This window comes from Podarcis gaigeae, assembly GCF_964106915.1.
Source record: "Podarcis gaigeae genome assembly, chromosome: 5".
NCBI lineage: Eukaryota > Metazoa > Chordata > Lepidosauria > Squamata > Lacertidae > Podarcis > Podarcis gaigeae.
This window is the reverse complement of record NC_139681.1, coordinates 27,343,247-27,361,938: the sequence shown is the minus strand read 5'-3', so window position 1 is coordinate 27,361,938 and position 18,692 is coordinate 27,343,247. Positions and strand designations below refer to the sequence as shown.

At 41.9% G+C, this 18,692-nt stretch overlaps 1 protein-coding gene and 1 long non-coding RNA gene across 9 annotated transcripts in view; one reads left to right on the top strand and one right to left on the bottom strand.

Moving 5' to 3' along the window:
* The first annotated feature begins 138 nt into the window (after positions 1-138).
* The window catches only part of LOC310845388 (protein FAM13A-like), a 49,557-nt gene continuing 31,003 nt past the window's right edge, over positions 139-18,692 (top strand). The window contains exons 1-8 of one of the 8 annotated variants that reach the window (XM_083740528.1): positions 2,093-2,659; positions 5,176-5,282; positions 7,565-7,724; positions 9,249-9,458; positions 11,816-12,002; positions 13,840-13,978; positions 14,758-14,871; positions 17,100-18,116. In XM_083740528.1, the coding sequence (XP_083596654.1) occupies positions 5,253-5,282; positions 7,565-7,724; positions 9,249-9,458; positions 11,816-12,002; positions 13,840-13,978; positions 14,758-14,823 (792 nt within the window). In that variant the 5' untranslated portion in view covers positions 2,093-2,659; positions 5,176-5,252 and the 3' untranslated portion in view covers positions 14,824-14,871; positions 17,100-18,116. The other 7 variants (XM_083740525.1, XR_014564659.1, XM_083740527.1 and 4 more) reach the window with 7 other exon arrangements.
* LOC310845411 overlaps positions 7,278-18,692 on the bottom strand; it is a 39,779-nt gene continuing 28,364 nt past the window's right edge. Inside the window, exon 3 of the long non-coding RNA XR_014564674.1 lies at positions 7,278-7,991. This is a non-coding gene — a long non-coding RNA (uncharacterized lncRNA). The remainder of the gene's footprint in view (positions 7,992-18,692) is intronic.

The window sequence follows — 18,692 nt, the reverse complement described above, 5'->3', positions numbered from 1 at the left end:
TTTCACCCTGTGTCAAAATTCCATTTTAGCAAAACTTGAAGGTTACTTTATTTTTTTTAAAAAAAAAACAAAAACCCAAAACAAAACTATAGGCTCTTAAGTTTCAGGAATTTCACTTTTAAATGATCAAATATTTTATGGTTGCAATTGACAAGCAATCTGCCAATAGTTTCCCCTATATAGGCTTGATAGAAACAACTGGTGCTGGCATACAGTATCAACTTCTTTGTAGACTGTTTCTGTTTACTGTCATTCAGCTCTTTATGCCAAGCACAACAAAATGGAAAATTTTGCAACATGGGGAGAAAACAACAACCTCAAAGAAGTTTACAAAAAGGTAATACAATTAAATTATTGATAAGAAGAATTGACCACAATAATTTAAGGATTTCCAGAAGTTAAAGTAACAATAAACTAAAAACAGATTAAAACTCACATCAGCTTTCTAATTATCTGGGTGGGCTTGTCTAAACAAAAATGTTTTTAGCAGGTGCCAAAAAGAGTACAGTGAAGGTGTCTGCCTGGTATAGGCTAGATGTTCTGCCTGGTATAGGGTAGATGCCACACTAAAAGACTGAGTTCTAACAAAGGGGGAAAGGGTTCTTACGTGGCACCCATAAATAACAGTGCTAGTCCACTGACTGAAGTGGTTGAATATGGTTTCGTAGGTACACTGCTCCCATGTTTTTACCGGCTTCATATATTAATGGTAGTACCCTGAACTTGGCCTAGTAGCAAATTGGCAGCCAGTGAAAATATCTGAGGACATGTCTTGTATACCGACAAGGCCTCAACTCTTGTCAGCAATCGTGCTGCAGCACTCTAACTGCAGCTTCTAGATCAAGCACAAGGGAAACCCCACATAGGGTATTTTTCACATAAAACTTTCCAAAAGACACATTTTCTTTAGCAATGATAAAATCAAGGGGGAAGAGGATAATTTCTGACTCAGAAACGGTTATGTGATTCAGTTCTGGGTGCATCAGCATCTCAAGTAGTTCAGAGATCCCAGATGGTCCTCCTTTTTTTAAAAAAATGGTTTGCTTTGTCACACAAAAAAAGCCAAGTAAAAACTGAGACGGTCCTTCATTTATGCAATTTTATTCAGTAGAGGGCACCTCAGCAGAGCAGAGGTTGTAAATACAGGACTGACATACATGTGTTAAAAGCAGAGCAGAGGTTGTAAATACAGGACTGACATACATGTGTTAAAAGCATTAAAAGTATGTGTTCCATATACTATGGAAGTATATAAAGTGACATCAGACCAGTGCCGGATTTATGTATAAGCTAAACAAGCTATAGCTTAGGGCCCCACTCTCTTGGGGGGCCTCAAAAAATGTAAAGGAAAAAAACCTGGATGTACATTTTCAAAATATAAGAGATCATGGTTGAGTCGGTCCTCATTTTGCTGCAGAATTGCACTGATCTAAGCAATGACTTGGCATAGCACAAGGGTGCTGAAACTTTTCCAGCCTGAGGATCCTGTTCCTTTCTGATCAACCTTCCAAGGATCACATGACAGTGGTGAGCAGAAAAGTGAGTGGAGCCATGGGTGTAATTTTTGCCTTTGTACAGAAGGCTGGTTTCTACACAAGCACATGCACCCCTCGCTATCTTCCATGCAGACAAGCAAGAAGCATTATCAGAGTTAAGGACACATTTGAGGTGTGAATCAGGGCCAGCAAAGATTATGGTTGGGGAGAATCATGAGAGGCCCAGAAGGCCATGTTTTCAAGTACTATGTGTAGAAAGAATTCAGTTCAGGGAACGCCTGGTGCTTCATCTCCATCTTGTGGCTCAAAGGAGAAGTGAATGAATTTTATTTTTTGCTATTTTATTTTTTTTATTTTATTATTTTATTTATCATTTTTATTATATTATTTTATTATATTATTTTTATTATATTATTTTATTATTTGCTATTTTACCCCCCTTATGAGTAGCGCACTATACTCATACCATTCTAACAGCCACGGCTCCCCCACCCCACCCCAAAGAATCCTCAGAACTGTAGTTTGTTTGAGGTGCTGATTTTTTTAAAATTATAGGGTATTTAAAAATTGAACTTTAAGAAAATACAACAACAAAAAGTCAAGTAAGTCATACTAAGCCACAATGAAACAAAGCAATAGTTTTATGCAGGAGGGGTGTGTGTAGCTGATGGTCCAGTAACACAAATAGATCTGTATATGGTATCCACATATCTTAAAATCTTCCACTTGTGATTGTTGAAGGTCATCTCATATGCTGGGAGTCGTCATCTCATAAGGGTGCTGGGAGTTGTTAGAAGACCCTCCTCACAGAGCTACAATTCCCAGCACCCTTTGCAAATGACAGTTTCCAGGATTATTGGGGAAATTTTGCTGTTAAAGCGGTATAAGAGCACTTTAAATGTGTTGGTGTCCATTTACAAGTCAAACGTCAGTCCTCCGATCAACTGTAGCAACATCACTCTGGAAATATCAGTAGCCGCATTGGAATCTCCCAGAGAGGGTTTGTTTTTAATGAGAGGCAGTTAATTCTGAGCCTCTCAAGACAAAAAGAACTTTCCTCCGCCTTCTGGAAGGAAAGCTTTCAGCTGCCTGCCTGCTTCCTTGCGGCCTGCCAGGAGCCGGGAGAGACGAGCTTAAATCGGCAGTGAGCTTCGCCACACCTTGCAAGGCACAAACTCTTCGTGGTGCATGGCGGCAGGGGCTGCTGCTCAGGATTCCTACTCCCAGGGCCCGTTGGGTGGGGCCTGCCTTAGTCACAAGGAGTCACAAAATGGTGGCAGAGCTCGGCACGGCTGACAAAACACTGATGTTCTCGCCTCACATCTAATCCACCTTTGGAAATGGCTGAGTTCTCCCTCTCTTTTTTGACACCGTGATTTCCTGTCTTGTGGTATTGTGACTCAGCCTCCCCATTTTAGGCAGAATTTGGAAGTCCATAAGCTCTTAAACGGAAAAAAAGGCTTTTTTTTTTGTATCTTTTTCTATTCCCGCCCCCACAAGATCTCTCACATCTGTGATTTCTTCTCCCGTTCTTTCCCAAACTCGGCTTGTACCTAATCTGCCACCTCCCCCCACAGCCCTTTTGTATTCACTTTCTCCTTCCATAATTGCATTCCTCTCTTATACTCTTCATTTCTATTCCAAGTTCATTTATTTACTAAATATAACAATATGGCTGCTGCAGAGAGAGAGAAAAAACCCCCGTTCTTCTCATTTCCTTCAGCATCTCTGGCCCCCTCTCCCCTCAGTTGGAGGGGAGGCCTTCCTTCCCTCTTCTAAACTTAGCTTTTCTGCCAACCACCTTTGCTCAACATGCAAGAGGTTGCCGGCGCTTCCTTTGCTCCAACCAAAAGGCTGCTGGGCACTGAGGCCTTCCTGGAAATGGCTCAAGGCCCCCATTTGAGCAGCACTGCTGTATATCATACAATCCTCTTGAAAGCTTCAGTTTGCCTTGTGGCATGAAGGGCTACTTCTCAACAAACGCAGGCCCGATACTATCTTGGGCCTGTGGAACTAGTAGTGCAGTTGTTTGGATACTGTGCAGGTTTTGTGTTCACTTTTAGAGGAAACAAAAACTGATTTTCTAAAGGAGATTTAACACTGGACAAGGCAATCCTAAACCATGGAAGAGTGGCAAATGGACTGCTGTGTCCCAAACCCTAAAGCTCACACCACCGAGGAAGGTGGAGTGGCTCCCCCCCCCCATCACCAAACACAAAATTAGACCCCTTTGAGGATCTGCAGGGTTTTGGATCTAGCGACTCCAAAGATGCCAGTACTTTGTCTTGAAACAGACTGTTTTACAGCTGGTAGGAGAGCTACCAGTGATAGCTTCCAGTCCCCTCCGTGCTGGCAGAGTCCAGCAGATGGTCTCCTCAGCCTTATAATAATCCCCTCTAGAAACACGGATAAAAGGGGTAGGATTGCACTGTTACTATTACATCTCTTTTATGAGTTTTGTATGCATTGTGCAGCCATGTCAAAATGCACACACCTCGTAGCTATTAAGCCCTTCCTGTTAGGTGGTATCAGTGTTAAGAAAAGATTTGTGACAGATTGAGGTTCTATGGGAAAATATATTTCTGGCACCCAGCCTCCTATCTGGAGTGGATGTTGCCAACCTTTTCTACCTGTGGGCACTTCTGGAGATTTAAGAAATGTCATGGGCCCCACGCACACACCGCAACCTGTTATATTGGCTACAACAGAATTCTTCTTTCAAGCCTGATTTCAGTGGGGCAAAGGGACCGCAATGGCACCGGGGAAGGCCTTTGTGTGCACATGTGAACCTGCAGTCACTGGATTGGAAACCCCTGGTTCAGGGAATGCAATGGTGGCGACCTCATAGCATTAAAAGTCTTTACTTATGTAAATCCAGATTCTGTGACAAAAGTTCTGCACCAGAAAAAGCAACCTGTATAAATTAAGCACGTAGCACAAATGTGCATTAGTTGTCCCATTTAAAAAATATTTTCTGCTAGCCATAGCATAGAAAAATATTTTCTGCACAAAACCACATTCACACCTGAATTCTGCAAACAACATACCGGTAAATGACGTACATAAAGCATGTGTTTGTATATTTTTCTATTTGCATAATTTAGTCTGCTTCCACTAACCATGGTGAGGAGAATGTGTGGCACAGAAATGGTAAATCCTGGCCACTGGGAATCGCCCCAAGCCCCAGTATTTCACCAGACATTGCCTATTCACTTTTACAGTCCCACCCGCCTCTAAATAAGAGCTAGAATATTACCAAGAAGAAAGGTGGGATCCTCACAATTCGGCACACTATTCTGAACGCTATGACTCTCTAGTTTTCATATGTAAGCAATGGTATCTCCTGGGTAAGAAGAGGTCAGGGTTGGCAGGAAGGAATAATCGGCAGCTCTGCTAGTTACTTCCCCGTGGAATGCAAAAGCTGAATGTCAAGCAGGCTGTGAGCATGTCGGAAGTTATTCTGTGCTGCTGCTGTGTGTGTGTGTGTGTTAGGCACTATGGTAACACCATTGGCTCTGACACCTCATTAACTTTTTGTAGCTACAGAGCTGACTCAGTTAAAATTATTGTTAGAGGAGGAAAAATAAACTAGATTATTTAATTTAGATCAGGCTAGATTAAAGTAAGAATCTGCATGTAACAATAAATTTATTTTAATGTATTGAATGGTTGCATGCAGAGTTGCTGAGAAGATGACATGGATTGACCAAGGAACATGACATTCGGCACAGTGGAGCTTGGTTGATCAGGCTTAACATGGGAACAGGTGCCTCCATTTCGATCTGTGTAAGTGGAATGTTACTAGCTAATTATTTCTGACTTGTGACTGATCCACATCTGAAAAAGCAAAAGAGGTCTTTATTTCATCTCTAAGATTAAAAAAATGCAGAGACTGCCAGAATCAGAAACAACGTTCCTGAATATTTGAAGGAGACTTAAGGGTTGTTGTTTTTACAAATCATGAACTTGCACGATCAATTCAATCAACGTTCTTGTTTTTTCTCCTGACTGCATTTTATTTTTCAACACCCTGATTGATTGCAAGCATATTTACTTGGAAGCAAGCCCCATTGATTTCAGTATGATTTGCTCTAAGAAAACAACAACTAGTAAAACACAGTCGTTGAGATTCACATTTAATACTGCATTGCAATGAATTTTGCACTACCTGGCTCAGGATAGCATGTGGGAGCTGAGGCTGGTGTTCGTAATTCAAATGTAAAAGGTCAAAGATGGATGTTCCAAGTTTTATTGCAATTATTCAGTGCTCAGTGGAGAGATCACATTGCAATCTCCCTGACTCCCTTGAAAACAGTATATTTGTCAACAAGGGGTGGTAATCAACTAAATTTTACTCCGAGCAGACCATTGAAATCAATGGACCTAACTTAGGTTAATTAATTGTCGTGGGTAAAACATGAGTAAAACTTTCTTGGCTACCACCCCTGTTTGGGAACTGCAAATTAGATAGTTTCACCTATAAATGCAAGCTTAACCAAGTTTTCACCCCCTTCCTAGTTAGATTAGGCCAAAGGCCCATCTAGTCCTGGTATCAGAGGCGTACTGCCTTCAGAAGTGGAGATCACACATAGCTATCAGGGCTAGTGGCTATTGATAGCCCAGCCTTTCTTGAAAATCATGAAATTTAGAATTGCAGCAGTTATTATTTTCCTGACATAGCTGGTACAGTTTGACTCTTCATTCTGTTTAGAGTAGAGTAAATCACAATTAAATCAGTGGGATTCACTCCAAAGTAAAGGTACATCAGATTGCAGTCTTAAGACTGTCCATTTCTAGCAAGAATTATATCTGCATATTTTTGTAATGGCAACAGAAGTAAACAATCCAGCAGAGCACATAATTTTACTCCATTTCGCTGTTATAAATCTGTAGAGCAAGAAGTGTATTATGTAAATTACACTAGAGTATTTTGACCTGAAAAGAAGATATAAATAGGTGTTTTCAATTTATCAACATTTAAATACTAGCTAATAAGTGAAAGATCAAGATGTATTAAATTCAGTGTGAGATCTGCAATGATGATTCATGCATGATATTTAACTTACATCTCAGCTACTCACTTTTAGGTAATCTGTGTGATTTTATCTTTTTTAAATAGCCCCTACTTGTGGCTTTTGGGAAAATTACAAAAAAGTTAGAATTGTATTTCCTTCCTTCCTTCCTTCCTTCCTTCCTTCCTTCCTTCCTTCCTTCCTTAGAAGAGATCATATTCAAAGTCAATAATCCATTATTTATGCAGAAGTTACTTTGTGCATTAGGAAGAGTAGCCTTTGCTGAAAACTTGCATCATGAAGAATGGATTGTTTGACTCTTTTAGTTTATAATGCAGCTGCAATTTTCTAAAACCTGTAATAAATAAAAATATTAAAATGTTTGGTGGTTATTATTTTTTAAAAAAATACGTAGTTAAGTTGAGGCATCTGTAAAACTGCCGGTCCTATGTGCAGCTGCTGGGTATTTTGAAGATGTTTGGGCATTCTATCAGGCTATAACAGAACTGGTTTGCTGAGAACCAGAAACCTTTAGCTACCCCTTTTCTTGAACTCTTTCCCTTCAACTGGTCATTGCAAGAACCTCACAACTAAAGACTAATGTCTGTGTCTCCTTTCCCCACTTCTCCCTCCCAATCCCTTTTCCTTTTGTGTCATGTCTTTGAGAAGTCAAGAAATTTGGCATGGTTAGATAAAATCTTAGTCTAATCACTTGAATTTTGATACCGTGGTAGTATACAGAACAAACCAATAACTAGAAAAACCAAAGTTTGGAATTATTTGGACGGGAATCTTTTTTCTGACTCAAGTTGCTTTAAAAGGCAACAATGGGAGCAGTGGGAACCTTTGATTTTGCTTTGCTGACAGAACCAAATTTTCATTCCCAATTTGAGATTTCCCCCCCTCCCAATATTTTGTAGGAATACAATACATTTTTAACCCCATCCCCACAAAAAGCTTTCCAAGCTCGTTAGATCTCTTCTCCTCTTTCAATTTCTTTTCCATCAATGGTGCAAAGAGGCCTCAAGAAGGTGTTGCATTTCTTTCTGTTTGCAGCAGTCGTTATCCTCTGTAGAAATTAAGTACTGTAGAAATAAAGTTGGACCACAACCTCAGAGAACTTTTGGCATTCCTCTTGACTACTTTGCCCAAGAGGAAACTCAATTTCCTGTTCCTTCCGTCGTCAAGCACTTGGTGGAATATTTAGAAGAGTTTGGTAAGTTCATTATCTTAGCTCAACTTTGTAAGAATTTCTTTTGTTCCTTTCAATAAAAATGCTGAGCTCCGCACTGAATTTCTGTGGCTTCCTGATCTGGTTAGGAAGCAGCATTTGAAGTTGGGATTTCATATGGCCTGTGGCTCCCTCCAGAGCATTAATGACATCATTGATCCTGTGCTCTGCTTCAGGCCTCTGATGTGGGCATTTGGTGAAGTGTCTATGATGTCATCAATCCTGGGCATGCCCTAAGGCACTTTCTGGGTTCTGAAATATCGGGTTATATCCAATATTAGTCATACTCTGCTCAGATCCATTAAAAATCAAAAGACTTAAGTCAATTATTTCATTGGTGAATCCCAACTCTTTCCCTACCATTGACACATCTTTAAAGAAAATGTTTGCATAATTTTTTGCAAAGCTATCTTCTTTTCCTAGGGGAATGAGAAAAAGAAAGATCTCATAAATTTCCCCATAAGAATGTCTTCTGAGAATTTTTTTCTCAATCCATTTTTTGGGTGGGTGGGTGAGAGAGAACACAAAATCTGTTCTTGGTAACAGACACCTGCCTTACCTCTAGTCATATATTCTTTGCAAATAACCACTTGTAAAACAATAAAGCAGAAGTTAAGTATAGCAATAAATGATTTTCATGTAGGTAACCCGAAGGAATAGTTATGCAAATTTGTTAGATACAGAGCTAAGAACCATTTTAGAACTGACACCAGGCCTCCTATTGATTTTGACAGATCAGGACTGTGTATTTATTCACTAATATTCATAATGTTCATACACTGAAATGATAGATTTATCTTATTTCTATGGGGGGAAGTGTTTTAGTGCCATGTACTTCTCATATTGGACGCAGGTGGCGCTGTGGGTAAAACCTCAGTGCCTAGGACTTGCCGATCGTATGGTCGGCGGTTCGAATCCCCGCGGCGGGGTGAGCTCCCGTCGTTTGGTCCCAGCTCCTGCCCACCTAGCAGTTCGAAAGCACTCTTAAGTGCAAGTAGATAAATAGGTACTGCTTTATGGCGGGAAGGTAAACGGCATTTCCGTGTGCTGTGCTGGTGCAGGCTCGCCAGAGCAGCTTTGTCACACTGGCCAAGTGACCCGGAAGTGTCTCCAGACAGCGCTGGCCCCCGGCCTCTTAAGCAAGATGGGCACACAACCCCAGAGTCGGTCACGACTGGCCCGTACGGGCAGGGGTACCTTTACACTTACCTTTACTTCTCATATTACTTAAAGAAAATGTTTTCTTGCTTACAAAGATGCTGATTACCAGGTTGTTTAGTTTTGTTGCCATGACAAAAGCATACCCAGAAACCATTCCTACCATACATGAACAAATTTAGAGATGCAGTCATGCATCTGAGACAGTATGTGAGGAAGCAGGTGTTCTTCCCCCCTACGTTTTTGGGGTATTTTTTCAAATCCTAGTGTTCCCACAATCCCCTCCTTCTGCATGGATGTTAGTATGAAAACAAATTTGCTGTTACTATAGGATGTTGCCTATTTCAATAGGTCTGAATCACAAAGGCCTATTTCGGATCAGTGGTTCAGTGACCAAAATCAAAGCGTTGAAGGAGAAGTATGACCAAGGAGAAGAGGTGGATCTTGTTAAGGAAGGAGATGTCAATTCCATTGCCAGCCTGCTTAAACTCTTCCTGAATGAGCTCCCTGTCGCTGTTCTCCCTGACAATCTGTGCGCCAATATTTTAGCTACTTTTGAAGGTAAAACAATTACATATTTTTGTGCAAGTGGGCATGTTGCCACATCTTGGAAAGATACACGTGCAAAGGTTCTTGATCAGGGAGAGGGTTGAAATGGATGATACATATATTTTGGTCTATTCTGTAATTAGTAGCCAGTTTGTCAAACACGAATGAAGGCGTTTGACCTTGAGCATAAGAGGTGCTGAACAAACTCAGAGAATGATGAACACTACATGGATCTGCTCAAGATTGCATAATGGTTTGTGGCCATTGGTATCAATTTGTGTACACTGACTTGCTGTCACCCTCTTCATCGAGCTTTAAAATTCTTTATCTATATCCTCTTGTGTTCCCCCTTCTTACCCTTTTCACTTCTTCCGTTCTTCTCAAACTCACATGTTAATTAACTGCAGGTTGCTCTGCTCTCATCCCTGTACTTTCAGCTATATCACTACATATGCTTGGAAAGGTTTTTCCGTCTCTGCTCATCAGACCACATTCCTTTTTTTCCAGTAACCCTCAAGACAAACTTCGTTTAGCAAAACAAAAAAAATTCCTTCCAGTAGCACCTTAAAGACCAACTAAGTCAGTTCTTGGTATGAGCTGTCGTGTGCATGCACACTTCTTCAGATACACTGGTGTATCTGTTTAGCAAAATCTTTTTGGTATTCCCTAATACCAGTTTAGAGCTGATCTACTTATGCAAAGAAATCATGCAGCTTCCTGGAACCTAGTTCAGACTGCAAGTGAGGATTGCATGTTTACCTGCTTTCCTAGGTTGAAAAAAGCCCCAAACAAAACCAAAACCCCAACCTCTCTGCTTGTGTGGTGATGTCAAGAAGGAGGGTTCTAGATTTCTCCATGCTGAGGACTCCTCCCCCCAACAAATTGGGGAGCATCTCCTACCAGCAGTTTGAAGTGGTGCAACTCCCAGAAGGCCATTTCCTGTGATACATCTGTATGTGCAGATTGGCCGTCATTTGTTTCTCTCCTACCCACTGACTGTCTCCGTGCCCATTCCTGCTATTCATGATAATTGATCATAAACATTTGTCCTTTCTCAGTTTTGTCGGTGTAACAGAGAGTTGGGTTTGCATGTTACTAAGAAGCTGCAATACTGGAAGCCGAGGTTGTTTGTACACCTTCTGCTTGCACTTTCTACATAATGTGCAAAAGGGGAATGTACACGTCTCTCCCATGGGGAGAATTTCAAGAGCATATTGTGCTCATACTCTAAGGTTACCAGATTTATTTCAATGAATTCAGGGACACCATAAGTAAATAATTAAATAATTAATTAAATAAATTTATATAATAAAAAAGGGGAAAATTTATTTTTTAAAAAAACAAGTAATATCTTCTCTTCTGTGGTCTCCTCTGTTGTGCGGCTTTCCTCTGGGTCCTGGCCTTTCTTGGAGCGCTAGCTGTGCTTTCCCCCTCCCTCCCTCCCTCCCTCTCCCACCTTGCACTGTGATCCCCTATAGTCTTACTCGGGAGTAAGCATTAGCAGAAACCCCCTCCTCCTGCTGCTGCCCTGCCCACCTGTCTGGCCATCTCCTGCACAGGCATCGTCCGGCGGCTGCCCATCTGCGCCTTGGCGCACCCAGTCAGCGGGTCCTGGAGCAGAGCGAACGGGAGGAGGCGCGCTTGGGTTGGATCAGCTCATCTCCTGCTCGCCTCTCATCCGCCAACAACGAGCTGGCCAACAAGCTGAGCCGCCGCTTGCAAGTCGAGGAGCACAATGGTGAAGCCGAGCAGCAGCCGCAGCTGCTCGAGCATCACCCGGAGGCTGAGCTGGAGCCGATGGCCTTGGGCAGCAGTGCCGACGGCGAGCTGAGCGCCAAATTGCAGCGGCGCACTGAACTCAAGGACCCTGTACAGCTCTCGCCTGGCGGTGGCACCCAGCACTGTGTCTTCAGCCCCTACACCGAGTGCCCATATGATGTGTCTTGTGCGCAACACATCATTTGGGGACTTCCAGCGAGGCAAGATGGCAGGCGCCTCCTGAAGCCAGCCAGAGCCAACTGCGCTACCAGGCTGGCTCCGGGCTGCTGAGACTGCCGCTGCCATGTTTCCTGGGGACATTAGATGAAATCCAGGGACATTCCGGAGATGGAATTTGTCCGGGGACAAATTTGCAAATCCGGGGACTGTCCCCGGGAAACAGGGACATCTGGTAACCCTATCAGGTTGCACAGGACGTCACTCATGTTTATGCTGTCAATGCTTCTCTGCTACCTTTCTGGGCAGTGACCATCTTACCTCAGTACAAAACACCTTTCACATGCTTGGTACTCAGTAAGTATGAAACACTAGCAGTAATAACTACAACTTATGCTAACCTTAGTTAATGATTAACATTTAATCCTTCACAGATAATAAAAACGGCATGGCAGACTGCCCAGGATGCACCCTAAGAAGGCTATTAAGCAGCCTACCGAAAGCCCACTATAGCCTTTTCCATTTCCTTATTAGATTTCTGGTCAAAGTGGCAGCACATAGCGATGAGAACCACATGACAATGGAGAACCTTGCCATTGTTTTTGGCCCCACCCTTTTCCGGTAAGATGTTGTTATGATTGCTGTATAATGTGTAAGTTCCCTTTTCCTGTGGTATAACTTTCCTGGCAACATTCCTGTAGTCTGCAGGTGGGGGCTTGAATGTTCCCTCCAAAGACTCCCTCAACCTTTCTTCGATATGTTATGTCTAGAAATACATGCAAGAGAGAAGGGTTCTGGCCTAGTTGAGAGATTAATTTTCCATTTACAAAGAGTTGTTCCCACGTGGGAGCTTTCAAACTTATTTCACTGCCTGAAGTGGGATAGTTCAGGAAACAGTTTACGCAAATGATTTTGCTGGTTGTGTATTCTGGTCCCGAGGGTAGTATGCTTAAACTGACTTAAAATGCAAGTGTCCTCTGAGTTTCCATGTGCCTTGGAATTTACAAGTTTGTAAGTAATAGCAGAATTACTTTTTCATGGCAGCCATGTTCAGTCTTGGAGCTCCTCCAGATGTGCTTTTTATTGTGCGTTCATGATGATGTGTGTTCATGATGGTATCAGGGCTGCTATACACAATTCTGCTTTAAATACTGTTTTTGCTTGCAGAAGTTTTAGGACAGATGTACTGCTTTTGTTTCCATGCATCAGTGCATGTCCCATAACTTCTAACCGAAATCATGTAACTTTCCATACCACAAATGTTCTGGTTTATTTATTTATTTTGTCCCGCAGTTGTCATGCTATAGTGTAAGAGTGTCCCTCTAAATGGCCATAATATTGAGGAAGCATTGTGGAACCACTGACAAAGTAGAATTATGTGTGGCTGGTGCAGTCCACCACTAATGTTGCAATCCAATGACATGCTGCAGAATACATCTGCAAAAAAGAAAAGAAAAGAAAGACACACATGGAGGAGACCTTGGTCCAACTACAATCAGAGTTACCAAACTGCATCTACTTTGAAAGTGGCTTCCTTGACATTGCTGATGCATTTCCCCCTCTGTGGCTATCTGCTCTCCCAGCCTGTCTGCTGGGGACCTTGGCTGCATTAAATTATCACTTAATTATAGTGAGTGACAATTTAATATTCAGCTTCAGAATTTATATGGGCCTGAGAGGATGCACAGCATTAGACTATGAAGTATGCCACTGTTTTACAACCCTCTTTTGATGTACCATAACTTATATAGCCTTCATAATTACACCAATAATCACTTTATTGAATTAACAGCAGGACCAAACACCCAAATATTTTTAATGTCTGGATTAAACAGAAACTTACTGTTTACAGTATCATTAAAAATGAATGAATCTCTTCCCCACCACCACAACATTTGCATTTTCCATTAGAGAACAACAGCATCATTGGCCATGTTATATATTATGCGCACGCTGTGTGCATGCTGTGAGCTTTCAGTTCCTTGCAATATTTGGATGACTTTAACATGGAGTTACCAGATTTTATCCAGATATTTTAATAACAGTTTTATTATACATACAAATAACTATTGCCAAAGCAGGATAGCAAGCAAAATTCCTAACAATAATTCAGGTTAGAAGTATGCTACATCAAATATGTACTGACTTGTTAAAAGCAAGCGCAGAAAAGGCTTCTTTCCTTTTCTCTCCCTCTCCTTATGGCAAGTTCAGCAAAAATTGTCGCTGATCTCACACACACACACACACACACACACACACACACACACGAGCTGTCTACAACATGCACATTTATCTTTTCATTTCCTCCTTTTATAAAACATAACGGCAAGCACTTAAAACATTTATATTCTGTAAGTTCCTTTCTAATGACCACCAGACTGGGTGGTTGATGATTCATAGGGCTAGAGTATGAGGACCATTAAACTGATGGCATTCCATTTTCTTTTTTCTTTTTCAGAATTCCTTGCAGCCCCTCAGCTCATAAAAAACAAGCAGTATGCAATGGCATTCTCCTATATATTCTTCAGCACCATGAGGAGATATTTGTGGTCTGCCCTGACACTCATTTCTCACTGACAGAGGCAGGTGACCCCCAGGTAAGGAGCTATTAAGGGAGACTGAGTCAACAGATAATTTCTCATTAACTCCTAGGTATGTATTTTTCTCAACTACACTGTGAAGTCACCCCTTGGTCAATGCTTGGTTTATCAGTAGCACATTGAGTGCAGATGGGAAACTTGGTTTTTAAATGATAATTTCCCCTGCCAAAGAATACAAATGATCAGCTTTAAAGAGAATGTTGTTTAAACTGAAGGCGCTAATAAATTGTTCCAGGGCAAGTGAGTTTAAATCTATTTTTTTTGTCAAGTTTCATGTAAGGGTCTTAAATATAGTGCACTTTATAATTATGATATATCTGGTTTAATAATGGAATGATATATATTATGTTGTAATTACATAATCAGTAAATATGAAAAACTATATATTGTGTGTTGGGGAAAAGCTTTTAAAAACTAGGGGAAAGGGTTCCAGCCTTGTCTTTTTATTGACAAGCTGGTTTTCTAGGTGTAAAGATGTTTTTAGGAGAAGTGGCCTTTCAAACATAGAGTCAAGAGACAATTTCACCATTTGATAAGCTGTTGTGTGAACTTGGCTGCAATGCAGTTTAGATTCTGGGGGTTAATGACATAGGACATATATGCCTCTAATATATGGTGAAGGGGGTTGAAAATGACCTTTTGATCTCTCTTGCACAGTTATAAATCTATTATAAAGAATAGGTTATTAACAGTTTTCAACATAACATCACTCTGCTCCTTCCCCCTTATTTCCGCCTCACCATCCCATTCCAATCATTTGTACGCTTTCCCCACAGATTCTCTCCCCTGCCCCATTGTCCCAAGAGCTGACACAACAGACAGAGGAAATCCATCATCCATAATGTATGCGGCAAGCAACCTAAGACTGGCTGGCCCCTTCCCTCCACATGGTGTCAGTATTGCGTTTTGGAATCTCACTGTTCCACTTGGTGGCAACTGGCTGGATTTTAACCTGCAGTTTTCAAGGTCTTTTTTTACAGTTTGCCCCTTCTTCTGTTCACATGCACAGCAATGTCATCATGACTGATTTATAACAACTCAAAGGATCCCTTTGGATAATCAGATGTTTGGGGACATAGGTGTGCAAATTTATATCCTTAATTAAAACACTGAGATGCAAAGAACATTCCCTCTGCCGGTCCTGTAATGGATGGGGGAGCTGTGAGACTCTGCAAGGGTTTCCTCTCAAGCAAAGGCCTTTCGAAGCCTCACTACTGGACAGGAAGACCCTGGCAAACTCCACAAGGACTTCCAGAATGCCTCTCTCTTGCTGAGAGGGAGTCATTCTGGAGAGCTTTGCCGCTTCCCCTAGAGATGGGGAGGAATAGCAGCAATCAAAATAGGTGGTGCATCAGTTCCTACTCTACCTCCTATTTCCAACCATATGTGATTCTTTCTTAGTAGTATCTATAACTTTGGCCCACTCATTGATTTGACACTTGAAATGACTTTTAAAACAAACAGTTGAATGTGCATAGGCAGTATCATATGCCAAAGGCACAAATCCTGTTGCTAACAAAAGTGTGTGACCTCTGTTGATAATATTACTATAGCTATTGTGTGTGTGTGTGTATGTGTGTATGTCACAACAAACAGCTCTTCTCCTTTTTTCTGAAGAATGGATTCAAGGCTGGGCCTTTGGATGTTGATAAATCTTGCCCCATCCCTTTGAAAACTCTTTGGGGATGACTCTCAATTCCCTGACATGTTTTCGGTTATAGGATGGTTACTGCCATGCTCTGTCAGTAAAATGTTACTAGCTGCACTTTGCCCCTTGTTTCTGGAAGGCTAATGCTGTCGGCTGTAGTGTGCTTCTCTCTCTCTAGATGCTGCTGTTTGCCATCTGTCTCTCGTTTGTTCCAAGAGGACAAATTACTCTAGGTTCTGTGCTAATCCAAAGCAATAGGCAGTAACATTTCTACTCCCCTCCACAAAATCTCTCCAGCCATCCAGAACGATGCACAATTGGAAATCATTTCCACTGATAATATGTTCGGAGTTTAGGAAAATTATTTCACAAAGCGAAGCAAAGAAAGCTGGCGTGAATTTCCACTGTGACTCCGCAAGAGATGTCATTATATCCCTGTTGTCTTTATTTCTCGGTGTTCTGAAAGCACCTAGGAATTAAGTGCTCTTGAGTATGTGAGAAAGGGGACGTTGAGTGCAGCTTCACATGTATGTGCATGCTTAAGTGTCTGGAGACGGAGCTCTGCAGAGAATGACACATTGCAGGCACATTTTGCTACTGGTCAGCACCCCCCCAAGAAACCTTGGGTGATGGCTGTGGGCTGGGCCAGCAAATGTGAAACTCTGGGTCATTTCCTCTGCTATTTTCTACCCCATTGCTTTTCAGTTGCTTACCTCTCTCCCCCCCCCACACTTCTTTCCTTTGACCCATTCCCATTTTTCCAAAGATTCCCTTCACCCACCCCCACTCCTACTTCCCAACAGAAGATATAAGCTGCCTCCCACAGGGTCAGGCTTTTCCACCACCCCATTGACTTCAAATCTGCCCAACACAGGCAAAAGCTTTGCCTCTGGTGGAAACTGTCTCCATTTAATGGGAGAGGCCAGCCATTGAACCAGAAACCTGAAAGCTGTGGTCCCTCCTATTTTCCGCTGGGGCTTTTCTTCTTGCCCCTAGAATAGAGGCTGCAGTTGGTGTGGATCAGATTCTGACAGCGAAAGGTCAGCACAGCTGAACCATGCCTGTCCACACCACCTTTCCCTTCCATCTTCTACTGTTTTCAAGCAATTCTCTTTTCTCCTATCTGATTTCACACACGCACCCATGTTTATCTATCCAGTGGGTGTCATGTTAATTTTATGCCCCGGGTGCCAGATTCCTTTAGGCTCCCCCTGCAGACACCCACACACTCTTTTCTTGTTCCAAAGTATGGAGCCGTATTTGGAAGAATGCAAGAAGCCAGATATGGAGGCAGCCAAAATTAATTTCTCCCTTCCCCTCCCGCACTGCCAATCTCTGGGAACAAAATGAATAGCTTTGACTTAGAATCTTTTTCACTGGTCAGGTTGAGTGGGACCTTCTAAAAATAACAATATGTTCTATTTTCCTGCTGCTGTAACTCTACTGCACAAATATCTTTTATCAACACAGTTAATATTTGCATATTTCTCTGCCAAGTCCATTGAGCAAAGGGAATATTTTCTGAATTCAGCTGCTTGATCTGTTTTTTATAATCATTATTTGTGCTTCAAGTCTGACCTTCACATCCCTCAACATGAAATCCATGTGAGTAAAGTCCCTGTTATTTGATCTTACATTTACAGTCCATAGGGTGCTGCCTTTGCATAGAGCAGTGCTAGACATTGCAAAATAAACAAACAACCACCAAAAAACCAACATCACTGCGCCCCCCCCTTCCTCTCTTTTGGATTTGGCCTGCCTCATTCTGGATATTGTTGTTCTGAGTTTTCTCTGCCCCTGATAGTCCTGTAGATATCGGGACATGTGGTAAATGGGAGCAGATGTTATAGAGCGGGGCAGGGGAGGAGGAACTTGGCATGGGGCTGCTCTTTTTGGCAGTAGCAGCTCTGTATTTTGTAACATCTAGGTACAAACACACACTGCTTCCACTTGGCTTGGTCCCATGAGGCTGTTTTATGTGTGTGGATACTGCAGCCTCCCACACAAAGCCAGTGGCCCAAGTCTTTCTCAGGTGACTTCAGTCTCAGTGGTACAGATAAGTAGCAGCTTGGGGACAGGATACCTAGCAGTCCACCTTCCCCTTTACAATATACCTCTGGTTGGTCGCTCAGATCTTCCAAGGGGGCCTTTCTGATGAGAAAAATGATGGGATGCAATTTTATACCATCTTGCAAGCAGGACTTTTTGGTAGTGGCACCACTCTCTGGAACATTAACCATGTGATGTTCATGCAGTAGCAATACCTTCTGAAGACCCATCAATTTATGCAGGCTTTCTCTGGCCTGTAAGCTTCATTGTACTGCTCCATTTTACTGGTGTATTCTTTGCTTTTATTGATGTGGGTTTTTTTTGTATTTTGGTTAACTGTTGTAAATATAGTTCTTAACTGTTTCATGTGAGCTGTTTAGAAACGTCACTCATTAACTGGCACATAGATATTATAAATAAAAATGAATGAAAGAATAATATGGGCTGAAATATTTGTGGACTGTTTAAGTGTGTGTGTGTAAATATTCTCTGGGAGAGGTAGAATTCGCCAGGAGTTTGGGTAAGGGCAAACAATAAATTTCTCAGAAAACTTTCTCCTGAGAAATCTTGGCTCACATAATCTTGAATGAACCTCTGTTGTTAGTTCATATAGGTGAACTGCATATTTGTATATGCAGCCTGTGTGTGTACATGTGTCCAGTTTTGATGGAAATATAGAACTACACTCCCTCTATCTATCTATCTATCTATCTATCATCTATCATCTCCATACCTTGGTGGAGGCGAAGGGATCAGTGCCAGCTGAAGGGATCAGTGCCTGAATTTTCGCTCTACCCTTTTTCCTGTCCAGTTCTTCCACATGCCATATACTCTTTAATAACTAAGGAGGCCCTGAGTATCTGCTGTGGAATCCTTGCACATAGCAAAGCCCGCGTGTACACTCAGGATATGTGGGTCACTGACCAGGCCCATTTGGGCCTCACCATTTTCCTGCCCGAAGTGACCCCATGCTGTAGGGATCACCTAGCACTCGGCCACAGATGTCCATTAGAA